At 46.6% G+C, this 13,010-nt stretch overlaps 2 protein-coding genes across 9 annotated transcripts in view; one reads left to right on the top strand and one right to left on the bottom strand.

Annotated features, from left to right (window-relative positions):
• LOC108710030 (teneurin-4) overlaps nt 1-13,010 on the top strand; it is an 835,304-nt gene that overhangs the window by 477,759 nt on the left and 344,535 nt on the right. The window lies entirely within an intron of this gene.
• On the bottom strand, nt 4,129-12,535 carry LOC121400719. The gene is made up of 2 exons (XM_041584602.1): nt 11,876-12,535; nt 4,129-7,099 (listed from the first exon to the last, which is right to left on the bottom strand). The coding sequence occupies exons 1-2, from the start codon at nt 12,453-12,455 to the stop codon at nt 4,140-4,142; spliced, it is 3,540 nt and encodes a 1,179-aa protein (XP_041440536.1). The 5' UTR covers nt 12,456-12,535; the 3' UTR covers nt 4,129-4,139.

Here is a 13,010-nt window from a genome sequence, read left to right as displayed (position 1 = left end):
AGCCACTGGGACAGAATGTTCTGTTATACAGATAGCTAGAATCTCAGCTGCCATAAAGCAGGACAGGACTGCTGCTAACAATGGGGATCAGATAGGATCTGTGCAGCCACTGGGACAGAATGTTCTGTTATACAGATAGCTAGAATCTCAGCTGCCATAAAGCAGGACAGGACTGCTGCTTACAATGGGGATCAGATAGGATCTGTGCAGCCACTGGGACAGAATGTTCTGTTATACAGATAGCTAGAATCTCAGCTGCCATAAAGCAGGACAGGACTGCTGCTTACAATGGGGATCAGATAGGAATTTTTTATTTTGTAAAAACTTATCAATTTACAATAATCATCAGCTCAGCTAAATCAAAACTGATTTTAAACTATTAACCACCAATAAGCAAAATATAGTCCATGAATCTTTGGCTTGGCTCAGCAGTATCTCCCACCACCAAACCCTCTTGGAGTCCTTCCTCTGTCCATAATTCCCAAAACAAACTTGGCAAAGTCTTTCCCTTTGTCCATGAAAAAGGTTTTCCTCCCTCCCCAACCACCACCTTCACCACCACAAACCCGGCCACAAAGTCCAAAGTTTGTCTTTCTATTAGTGGGCCATCACACCACCCTTCCCACATACACCCCCCCAACTCAGGACATATATATTGCTGAGCCAAAGAGCTTGCAGAACTTTTCCACTGAAAAGCATGAGCTGGTGTTATCACATTGTCTGTTTGAAAGAGAAACATGTCAGACATCACAGGCATCAGTATCATAAATACATCAGTATACGTCACAGTTTCACACCTCTCCATTTGGATGCATTCAGACAGCTTTGCTTAACCTCTCTTTCCCTCAAGAAACCCAAATCAGCCACCACAGACTTCACTATTTGGTCTATAACAACATTCTCATGGCTAATGGACCTTCTGCAGCGGAACTGCCATAGGTGGTACCTCATCACCGATATTATTAGATACACTGTCCCTCTATCCAGGGGATGTGGGACAGACAGAACACCATAGGCCGTATCAGCATAGGACAGGTGTTTGATGTGGGGCACGTTGAGAGCCTCTGCCAGCCGATGTTTTAAAACTTTTGTCACAGGACAATCCACAAGAAAATGTTCTAGGGTCTCATTAGTGGAACAGCCCCATGGGCACTCCCTCTCTGTGATGTTCAAAAAGCTCACATTGCCTCGGACAAAAAGTCTTCCCTGAAGAGCCAGCCAGTTCAGATCAAAATACTTTGGGGGCACCCTTCTGTCATTGAGCCACCGCAGGCTCTGAGAAAGGACATCCCCCACACAGTCCTTCAAGGCCATGGGGACAACAAAGTAGCTCAATAGGATCCTCTGATAAATTTGTCTCCTTGTAACAGAACTCAGTTCCCCAATTCTAATGTCCCACTTTCTCAAAAGTTTTAGCCCGAGTCGAATATGCAGTGGGAGACAATTCCCGCGCACTCGGACCTGCTTCACACTATCGCCAAGCAGCCAATCTCCTACCAGAGGCAATGCCCAATTCTTGATGCAACATTCCCACAGGGAATCAGTTCTTTGGCCCAGGCTCCCAAAGTTAAACTTCAAAAAAATGGATCCAAAGAAAGCCACTGGACATAACATGCCCAACCCTCCCTCTTTCCTCTGCAGGTAAGTAATGCCCCTTTTTACAGGATTCAGCCTGTTCCCCCAGATTAACTGGAAGAACAGGCTTTGGATCCGAGCATAGAGAGCTTCTGGCAGCGGATACACGTAGGAAACAAACAAAAAGATAGGGACCAGGTAAGTCTTCACGAGCTTCACCCTTTCTCTGTAGGACAGCTTCCATCCCTTCCATCGCTGTACCTTTGCATTTCCGGCATCCAACTTTTCTTCCCAGTTTTGCCTACCATCATCTCCCTTCCCAAATTTGATTCCCAAAATTCTAATCTGAGTTTGGGCTGTTGAAAATTCCTGGAGTGGAAAAGCCGGCTCCTCGTCTAATGACCAAAAAGCTTGAGACTTATCCATGTTGACCAGAGACCCGGAGGCCTCTGAGTAACTTCTGATTTTCTCGGACAGCACTCTCGCATCTTCCGGACAAGAGACTGCTACCGTGACATCATCCGCATAGGCTACCGACCTGAGGGGCTGGCTACGGGGAACAGAGAGACCCTTAATTCCACTCACCTGCAAACGCCTTAGAAAAGGATCGATCGCAAAAACATACAGCAGAGGGCTTAAGGGACACCCTTGTCTTACCCCGGCCCCAACCTCAAAGTTTTCACCGCGCCACCCATTGATAAGTGGAAAGCTTACTGCCCCTTTGTACAAAGCTGAGAGCCATCTAATGAATGTTCCCGGGATGCCATACTTTGCCAAAACGGCCCACAGATACTCATGATCCACTCGATCAAAGGCCTTAGCCTGGTCCAGAGTTAGAAAGTAACACCCAGTATTTTGGACTTTGCATTGCTCCAAGGCTTCCCTAATAGTAAGGATCGCCCCAAAGATGCTCCGCCCTTTCACTGTGCAGAACTGGACAGGAGATAATAAAGTGCCTGAAAATGAACTCAATCTAGTAAAAAGTATCCGTGCGAGAAGCTTCCTATCAGTGTTGAGAAGGGCAATTGGCCTCCAATTCTCAACATGCTTTGGATCCTTACCTTTTGACAGCAGGATCAAGGAAGATTCTCTCATAGAGGGGGGTAAGATACCCCCTTCCAGGCAGTCTCTAAAAACCTCTACGAGAACCGGAGCCAGCTGATCTTTAAACTTCTTATAAAATTCGGCTGTAAGGCCGTCTGGTCCTGGAGCCTTCTTTTTGGCGAGGCAATCGATGGCAGCTTTGACTTCATCCTCCGTGATCTCAGCTGTCAAAGGCTCAAAGTCCAAATTAGTTACATCAGGCCCTGGGGTTGCCTCCAGGAAGGATGAAGTCCTCCCCTTATCCAAAGCCCTAGCCCGGAACAGAGAACCGTAGAAGTCTTTCACTATCCCAAGGATGCCCTCCCTTGATGTTTGTAACTCACCCTTGGGATTGATCAGACTGGTGACAAGTTTTCGCCCAACATTCTCTTTGCAGTTTAAAAAGGGGTCCGGTGAGTGAAAACTCCCATAATCCCTTTCCTGCACAAGAGATTTGTAACGGCTGTACTGACATTCTCTGATCTGGGCCTTCAGCTGGGCAATTTTTGACCCCTCCACCCCATCCGAAATAGAGGACTCCAACTTCTTTAAAAGAGTCAGGTACTTCTTATACCTATTTCCCTCCCTACGTACAGATAGCTTACGGAAGAAGGTCCGGAATGAGAATTTGGCATCCTCCCACCATGATGACACAGAGTTGTAAAAATCGACTCTATCGAGCTGGTGGCAAAGAAGAGCCTCAAAAGACTGTTGAACTGACTCACCCTCCAGGGAATCCACACTCAGCCGCCACAGACCCTTACCCTTCACTGGAATAGATGAGGATCCCACTGTGAAAGAGAGTGTCAAGTGATCAGAGTACTCGACCCCAACTTCCTTCACATTAGTGAACTCCTCACCAGCCCTGACAAAAGCCATATCTAGACGGCTGCTTCTTTCTGCACATCTATAGGTATGTGACGCCTTCCGGCCACCCCAGGTTGCAACATCAACCAGACCAGCCTGCTGAATAAGCATGTTTAAATAATAACTTTCTGATTTTCTCATTTTACCAGAACGATCTCCTGGTCCAAGGACCTGGTTGAAATCACCAGCCAGGATGACTGGAAGGGAAGTGTGCAGAAAAGGTCTCACTTCAACTAGCAGGGCCCTCCTGGCTGCCATAGACTGCGGCCCATAGATGTTTATAAGACGGAAACGACTTCCACTTATCGTGACATCCAGTAGCAAACAACGGCCCACCTGGATCTCAAGCAAACGGTGTACTGTAATATTGAGGCCACCCCGAAACAGTATTGCTACTCCCCCACATGGTTCCTCTGCTATAGACCAGAAGGAAGGTCCATGTCGCCAATCAGCTTTTGCCTTTCTAAGATCTGCCTGGGTAGTGAGTCGGGTTTCCTGAAGGAAAAAAACATCAGCATCTGAGTTTGCTAAACTTTCGAATGCCATGAATCTTGTACGAGGCAATCTCACACTGCAAACATTAGAGGTCAAGAATCTTATTGTAGGCTGCCCCATCATGAATGCTTGTGAGGATGTTTTTTCTTACCCAAACCTACAGCCTCCTCCCCATATCGCTTGACTTGAGGACCACAGCGAGATCTCATTCCATCCTCAAGACAAACACTCTCTCCGTCCTGATCACTGGAATGTTTTGCACCTACACCTTTCTTTCTGACAGTCTGGTCACTCCCTTCCCTTCCTCTTTTTTTTAAAGGGAGTTGGATTTCCATTTCTTCTGTATTTTCCTGTTCTAGTTCGCTCTCTTCTTCTCTCTCTATTTTCTCTAGTTCCTCCTGCTCCTCTCTTTCAGTTCTGTCTCCCCAGGTCTCAGACTCCTTCTCCAAAACCACAAATTTGTTTTTGGTGGTAATTAAGAATGATGTAGCAGAACCTTCCCCTGGGTCTAACAAGTCAGCCTGCATTTTGGTTTTATTTTTTGTGTTGACTGTCTGCCAGCCATTCTCATCCTTTTTACCTTCCTTGTTGGTATTGCTCCTCACTGCTTTCTCCCTTATCTCTCTGACTGGTTTTGGGTTCTCCTTTCTGTCTGGTTTTGGGTTCTCCTTTCTGTCTGGTTTTGGGTTCTCCTTTCTGCTTGTTCTTACTGCTTTCCCACTTATCTCTCTGACTGGTTTTGGGTTCTCCTTTCTGTCTGGTTTTGGGTTCTCCTTTCTGTTTGTTCTCACTGTTTTCTCCACAGGTTTCTTTGGAACAGTACTACTCTGTGAGTCCCTCACTTCTGTTTCACTTTCCTCACTGGTCTCTCTTTCTGGTGTTACAAAATACTTCCTCATCTCCTTGTCAATCTCTGGGAAAAGGGTGACTATATTATGGTAGGCCTCAGGGCAACTCCTATGCACGTGTCCCATTCGATTACAGAGATTGCACCTGACATTTACACATGCATCTGCAACATGACCAATTGCATTACATAGGGCGCACCTCAGGACTGCACATGACCTGGCCAAATGGTTACTTGCTCCACATTTATAGCACCTACGGGGCTGCCCAGCATAAAAACAGGTACCTCGTTCTTTCCCAATGAAAAAAGAATTGGGCAGGTGCTGTGGAACGTTACCTGTGATGTTTAACTTAACCTGGGTTTTCCAGACTCCTGCCCAAACCCCATCCTCATCAAAAACCTTAACTAGAGGTGTAAGGACTGTACATTGCCTGCGCAACCATATGAGAATGTCTTCCTGAGGAATGGCGTCATTCTTTGTTACAATTGTGATGTTTTTGGTCTCAGGCTTTGTCATAGGGATTACCACAAATTGTTCCCAATTTTGGTTACCTGCCCTTTTTTGCATATTATAGATACGCCAAAAATTTTCAAGTGCTTCCTGAAGCTTAAAAGTTACATCAAAATCAGTTTCAGTTTGTGCTATAACAGCTGATAAATCCCCAGGCCTGAAACCCATACTATCCAGTATGACTGTTCTTACAAGAAACCTTCTAGATGGGACTTGTTCTTTCTCTCCATCCCATTTAATTTTTACCCAATGTTTCCTCTTAAAGGGTTGGTTATCATGGGACACATCTGGGGTTGCAAAGAGCCTTCGCTTTCCCCAAAAACTGTTTGCAGTTTCATCCACCCCTCCTACCTGAATAGATTCTACCTCCACTCTCTGCTGTACCTGATCTGACTGACTCTCTATATGACCAACTTGCTCCACCTCTACCCCTGCCTCCTGAGTCACAGACTCTTCCGCTGCATTCTCTTGTTCAGGCTGCACAACCGCACTCTCTCTCACTTCTGTTTGCTCAGCCGCACTCTCTCTCACTTCTGCCTCTTCAGCTTGACTCTCTCTCACTTCCATCTGCTCACACTCATTCCCATCTGTGACAGGTGCCACACTCTCAGCCACACTCTCAGCCACTTCATTCTGAACACACAAAAGAGATTCTTGAGCCGCCACTTCCATTTTGTCTTCAGATTCTGGGCCACTCTCAGCTGCTTTATGGGAGACCTTCTTGCCCTCTGTTTGGTTCCGGCGCCGGACACTTGGATCTTCTGATGGTCTCACTGCTGCTTTAGGCAACTCTGGAAAGTCCTGATCAGATGAGATTTCATAGGCGGCTTGAGATGAATCCTCATACCGTAGCTTAGGTCTTGTGCTGGTTTGTGGCAGATTTACCTTGAAGCTTTTCTGTTCTTTTTTCTTCTTTTCTTGCTCCTGAATCTCCTTCTCATCAAAAGTCATGTTCTGCCAATTGACTCTGTCACCTCGTCGTTGCTGCTGCCGCCGGGGAGGCAATGGTTTTGCAAACTCTGGTTCACTTTCAGAAGTGGCCGGACTGTTGGAGGTACTGGATCGGGTCTGGCGCCGCCCAGTAGCAGGATGTGGATACGCTGCTTTATAACCAGAACGCATTGACTCAAACCTTTGCTTGTTCTGATAGATTTCTTTCCACGGCCCGACTTTCCCATACAGTTGGTTTATTCGCTGGTCAATGCTGCTCATTTCATCAAACAAACTGTCTTTCTTTCTCCTGTGAAGCTCAGTTTCCTTCCCATCAGAAAAGGATACAAGGTTATTCAGACACTTTATGGATATCTGCAGTTTTTTCTTTTCATTTTGTAATGTTTGCAGCTCCTTTAAGGCTTCTGCAACCTCCTCTGCAGTGATTGGCTCGTCTTTGCCTTTAATCTTGCCTTTGCATGGAATGGCTCCTTTGCTTGGCTTTGCCACTGTTGCTTTAAATGTTGGCTCCTCCCCCTTCTTCCTCACAAGCTGTTCCTCCTGCACATTGTCTCCCCCTGGTGATTGAGCTGTAACATTGGCTGCACCTGCACAGGTGAGAGGCTCAGTTTGACTGACAGGAGCCTTTGTGATGTCATTGCCGACGCCCCCAACTCCTTGTGCAGTGTTTGCCGGCGCCATCTTGGATTCCCCATGCTGAGACTGCAGGTCTGCTGCAACTGTCAGTTCACTTGGCTTCCCAGACTCTCCCAGCTCCACAACACAGACACCTCCCTCCCCGGGATGCCATACTTTGCCAAAACGGCCCACAGATACTCATGATCCACTCGATCAAAGGCCTTAGCCTGGTCCAGAGTTAGAAAGTAACACCCAGTATTTTGGACTTTGCATTACTCCAAGGCTTCCCTAATAGTAAGGATCGCCCCAAAGATGCTCCGCCCTTTCACTGTGCAGAACTGGACAGGAGATAATAAAGTGCCTGAAAATGAACTCAATCTAGTAAAAAGTATCCGTGCGAGAAGCTTCCTATCAGTGTTGAGAAGGGCAATTGGCCTCCAATTCTCAACATGCTTTGGATCCTTACCTTTTGACAGCAGGATCAAGGAAGATTCTCTCATAGAGGGGGGTAAGATACCCCCTTCCAGGCAGTCTCTAAAAACCTCTACGAGAACCGGAGCCAGCTGATCTTTAAACTTCTTATAAAATTCGGCTGTAAGGCCGTCTGGTCCTGGAGCCTTCTTTTTGGCGAGGCAATCGATGGCAGCTTTGACTTCATCCTCCGTGATCTCAGCTGTCAAAGGCTCAAAGTCCAAATTAGTTACATCAGGCCCTGGGGTTGCCTCCAGGAAGGATGAAGTCCTCCCCTTATCCAAAGCCCTAGCCCGGAACAGAGAACCGTAGAAGTCTTTCACTATCCCAAGGATGCCCTCCCTTGATGTTTGTAACTCACCCTTGGGATTGATCAGACTGGTGACAAGTTTTCGCCCAACATTCTCTTTGCAGTTTAAAAAGGGGTCCGGTGAGTGAAAACTCCCATAATCCCTTTCCTGCACAAGAGATTTGTAACGGCTGTACTGACATTCTCTGATCTGGGCCTTCAGCTGGGCAATTTTTGACCCCTCCACCCCATCCGAAATAGAGGACTCCAACTTCTTTAAAAGAGTCAGGTACTTCTTATACCTATTTCCCTCCCTACGTACAGATAGCTTACGGAAGAAGGTCCGGAATGAGAATTTGGCATCCTCCCACCATGATGACACAGAGTTGTAAAAATCGACTCTATCGAGCTGGTGGCAAAGAAGAGCCTCAAAAGACTGTTGAACTGACTCACCCTCCAGGGAATCCACACTCAGCCGCCACAGACCCTTACCCTTCACTGGAATAGATGAGGATCCCACTGTGAAAGAGAGTGTCAAGTGATCAGAGTACTCGACCCCAACTTCCTTCACATTAGTGAACTCCTCACCAGCCCTGACAAAAGCCATATCTAGACGGCTGCTTCTTTCTGCACATCTATAGGTATGTGACGCCTTCCGGCCACCCCAGGTTGCAACATCAACCAGACCAGCCTGCTGAATAAGCATGTTTAAATAATAACTTTCTGATTTTCTCATTTTACCAGAACGATCTCCTGGTCCAAGGACCTGGTTGAAATCACCAGCCAGGATGACTGGAAGGGAAGTGTGCAGAAAAGGTCTCACTTCAACTAGCAGGGCCCTCCTGGCTGCCATAGACTGCGGCCCATAGATGTTTATAAGACGGAAACGACTTCCACTTATCGTGACATCCAGTAGCAAACAACGGCCCACCTGGATCTCAAGCAAACGGTGTACTGTAATATTGAGGCCACCCCGAAACAGTATTGCTACTCCCCCACATGGTTCCTCTGCTATAGACCAGAAGGAAGGTCCATGTCGCCAATCAGCTTTTGCCTTTCTAAGATCTGCCTGGGTAGTGAGTCGGGTTTCCTGAAGGAAAAAAACATCAGCATCTGAGTTTGCTAAACTTTCGAATGCCATGAATCTTGTACGAGGCAATCTCACACTGCAAACATTAGAGGTCAAGAATCTTATTGTAGGCTGCCCCATCATGAATGCTTGTGAGGATGTTTTTTCTTACCCAAACCTACAGCCTCCTCCCCATATCGCTTGACTTGAGGACCACAGCGAGATCTCATTCCATCCTCAAGACAAACACTCTCTCCGTCCTGATCACTGGAATGTTTTGCACCTACACCTTTCTTTCTGACAGTCTGGTCACTCCCTTCCCTTCCTCTTTTTTTTAAAGGGAGTTGGATTTCCATTTCTTCTGTATTTTCCTGTTCTAGTTCGCTCTCTTCTTCTCTCTCTATTTTCTCTAGTTCCTCCTGCTCCTCTCTTTCAGTTCTGTCTCCCCAGGTCTCAGACTCCTTCTCCAAAACCACAAATTTGTTTTTGGTGGTAATTAAGAATGATGTAGCAGAACCTTCCCCTGGGTCTAACAAGTCAGCCTGCATTTTGGTTTTATTTTTTGTGTTGACTGTCTGCCAGCCATTCTCATCCTTTTTACCTTCCTTGTTGGTATTGCTCCTCACTGCTTTCTCCCTTATCTCTCTGACTGGTTTTGGGTTCTCCTTTCTGTCTGGTTTTGGGTTCTCCTTTCTGTCTGGTTTTGGGTTCTCCTTTCTGCTTGTTCTTACTGCTTTCCCACTTATCTCTCTGACTGGTTTTGGGTTCTCCTTTCTGTCTGGTTTTGGGTTCTCCTTTCTGTTTGTTCTCACTGTTTTCTCCACAGGTTTCTTTGGAACAGTACTACTCTGTGAGTCCCTCACTTCTGTTTCACTTTCCTCACTGGTCTCTCTTTCTGGTGTTACAAAATACTTCCTCATCTCCTTGTCAATCTCTGGGAAAAGGGTGACTATATTATGGTAGGCCTCAGGGCAACTCCTATGCACGTGTCCCATTCGATTACAGAGATTGCACCTGACATTTACACATGCATCTGCAACATGACCAATTGCATTACATAGGGCGCACCTCAGGACTGCACATGACCTGGCCAAATGGTTACTTGCTCCACATTTATAGCACCTACGGGGCTGCCCAGCATAAAAACAGGTACCTCGTTCTTTCCCAATGAAAAAAGAATTGGGCAGGTGCTGTGGAACGTTACCTGTGATGTTTAACTTAACCTGGGTTTTCCAGACTCCTGCCCAAACCCCATCCTCATCAAAAACCTTAACTAGAGGTGTAAGGACTGTACATTGCCTGCGCAACCATATGAGAATGTCTTCCTGAGGAATGGCGTCATTCTTTGTTACAATTGTGATGTTTTTGGTCTCAGGCTTTGTCATAGGGATTACCACAAATTGTTCCCAATTTTGGTTACCTGCCCTTTTTTGCATATTATAGATACGCCAAAAATTTTCAAGTGCTTCCTGAAGCTTAAAAGTTACATCAAAATCAGTTTCAGTTTGTGCTATAACAGCTGATAAATCCCCAGGCCTGAAACCCATACTATCCAGTATGACTGTTCTTACAAGAAACCTTCTAGATGGGACTTGTTCTTTCTCTCCATCCCATTTAATTTTTACCCAATGTTTCCTCTTAAAGGGTTGGTTATCATGGGACACATCTGGGGTTGCAAAGAGCCTTCGCTTTCCCCAAAAACTGTTTGCAGTTTCATCCACCCCTCCTACCTGAATAGATTCTACCTCCACTCTCTGCTGTACCTGATCTGACTGACTCTCTATATGACCAACTTGCTCCACCTCTACCCCTGCCTCCTGAGTCACAGACTCTTCCGCTGCATTCTCTTGTTCAGGCTGCACAACCGCACTCTCTCTCACTTCTGTTTGCTCAGCCGCACTCTCTCTCACTTCTGCCTCTTCAGCTTGACTCTCTCTCACTTCCATCTGCTCACACTCATTCCCATCTGTGACAGGTGCCACACTCTCAGCCACACTCTCAGCCACTTCATTCTGAACACACAAAGAGATTCTTGAGCCGCCACTTCCATTTTGTCTTCAGATTCTGGGCCACTCTCAGCTGCTTTATGGGAGACCTTCTTGCCCTCTGTTTGGTTCCGGCGCCGGACACTTGGATCTTCTGATGGTCTCACTGCTGCTTTAGGCAACTCTGGAAAGTCCTGATCAGATGAGATTTCATAGGCGGCTTGAGATGAATCCTCATACCGTAGCTTAGGTCTTGTGCTGGTTTGTGGCAGATTTACCTTGAAGCTTTTCTGTTCTTTTTTCTTCTTTTCTTGCTCCTGAATCTCCTTCTCATCAAAAGTCATGTTCTGCCAATTGACTCTGTCACCTCGTCGTTGCTGCTGCCGCCGGGGAGGCAATGGTTTTGCAAACTCTGGTTCACTTTCAGAAGTGGCCGGACTGTTGGAGGTACTGGATCGGGTCTGGCGCCGCCCAGTAGCAGGATGTGGATACGCTGCTTTATAACCAGAACGCATTGACTCAAACCTTTGCTTGTTCTGATAGATTTCTTTCCACGGCCCGACTTTCCCATACAGTTGGTTTATTCGCTGGTCAATGCTGCTCATTTCATCAAACAAACTGTCTTTCTTTCTCCTGTGAAGCTCAGTTTCCTTCCCATCAGAAAAGGATACAAGGTTATTCAGACACTTTATGGATATCTGCAGTTTTTTCTTTTCATTTTGTAATGTTTGCAGCTCCTTTAAGGCTTCTGCAACCTCCTCTGCAGTGATTGGCTCGTCTTTGCCTTTAATCTTGCCTTTGCATGGAATGGCTCCTTTGCTTGGCTTTGCCACTGTTGCTTTAAATGTTGTCTCCTCCCCCTTCTTCCTCACAAGCTGTTCCTCCTGCACATTGTCTCCCCCTGGTGATTGAGCTGTAACATTGGCTGCACCTGCACAGGTGAGAGGCTCAGTTTGACTGACAGGAGCCTTTGTGATGTCATTGCCGACGCCCCCAACTCCTTGTGCAGTGTTTGCCGGCGCCATCTTGGATTCCCCATGCTGAGACTGCAGGTCTGCTGCAACTGTCAGTTCACTTGGCTTCCCAGACTCTCCCAGCTCCACAACACAGACACCTCCCTCCCCAGGGGCCACAGACTCCAACTCCATGTGCATCACAGGGTCTGACAGGGGGGGATCACTGTGTGTTTGGGGTGCAATAAACTTGTGCATTTTATCAGCAGGTTTGTCAGATGTTTCTTTCTTTTGCAGGGTTTTACTTTCAGTGTCAGTGCATTTACTTAACTCACTCACTGCTGTAACCTGCAGCTGCTGCTGTTTATTCTCTGCACACACAGGGTCACATTCAGGCTTTTGCTCTTTCTTCTTACCTTGTTTCCCTGGGGGTAATGCAGGATTCAGCTTGGATTCTTCCTGGGGGGGTTTCTCAGTGGGAGCCCCACGCCGGCTTCCAACTTCCTGGGCCCGAGCCACTTGTACATTCCTTTGTTTTTGCTTTCTGATCTCAGCCAGACTTTTCTCCATCTCCTCATCACTCTCACTGCTGTTTCTCCTCCTTGATCTCGGGGTTCCCAAAGAAGAGGAGCGTAGCTTTGGCCTTGTATGTTCAGCCGGAAGGCTAGGCCCCAAAGCCTGGGCCTCGCTTTGTCTGGTAGCCCGACCAGCCCTAGCAGGGCCTGGGCTTGTTCCGGACATTGCAGAGCTCTCTGACACACGACTGCTTGCAATGTGGATCAGATAGGATCTGTGCAGCCACTGGGACAGAATGTTCTGTTATACAGATATCAACATGACAAAGAAGAGTTGTTGCTTAATCCCAGCATTTTGTATCTGTGTTTTTATTATTAGGCACTAACTAATAAATGTACTTGGAGCCTTAATCGTTTTTTTCCCAGAGACTGTACAAGTGTCAGGAGCCTAAGTAGTGACTTCAGTTGACACCCATTAACCCCAATGTTTTAATGAAGAAGCATCTACTGTGGGGGAAAAAAAGCATTTATTATTGTCAGAAATACCCATTTGCTACTTTAATGTGTCATAAAAGACATTCTGCAGCGGGACCTGCTGTTTCATAGTCGGGGGCTAAGAGCAGCCTATGGAGCTGTCTGACCGACTGCAGAGATTTCCACTGTCATTAAGTGACACCCACCATCCACTTACTGTCAGTGCTTCTAACTGTCAGATCTCAAAGATGGAAAAAAAAAAAAAGCAGTAAAGCCAAAGTAATGGTGAAAATGACTTGTGGAAATG

The sequence above is a fragment of the Xenopus laevis genome, chromosome 2S (genome assembly GCF_017654675.1).
Source record: "Xenopus laevis strain J_2021 chromosome 2S, Xenopus_laevis_v10.1, whole genome shotgun sequence".
Lineage (NCBI taxonomy): Eukaryota > Metazoa > Chordata > Amphibia > Anura > Pipidae > Xenopus > Xenopus laevis.
This window is presented reverse-complemented; position numbering and strand designations above follow the sequence as displayed.

Bases quoted from the DNA above. Each gene is read 5' to 3' on its own strand.
- LOC121400719 (XM_041584602.1), bottom strand. From the start codon at position 12,455: ATGTCCGGAACAAGCCCAGGCCCTGCTAGGGCTGGTCGGGCTACCAGA. The intron at 7,100-11,875 runs GTGTCTGTGTTG...CCGGGGAGGGAG, and splicing joins TGTGGCCCCTGGGGAGGGAG to GTGTCTGTGTTGTGGAGCTG.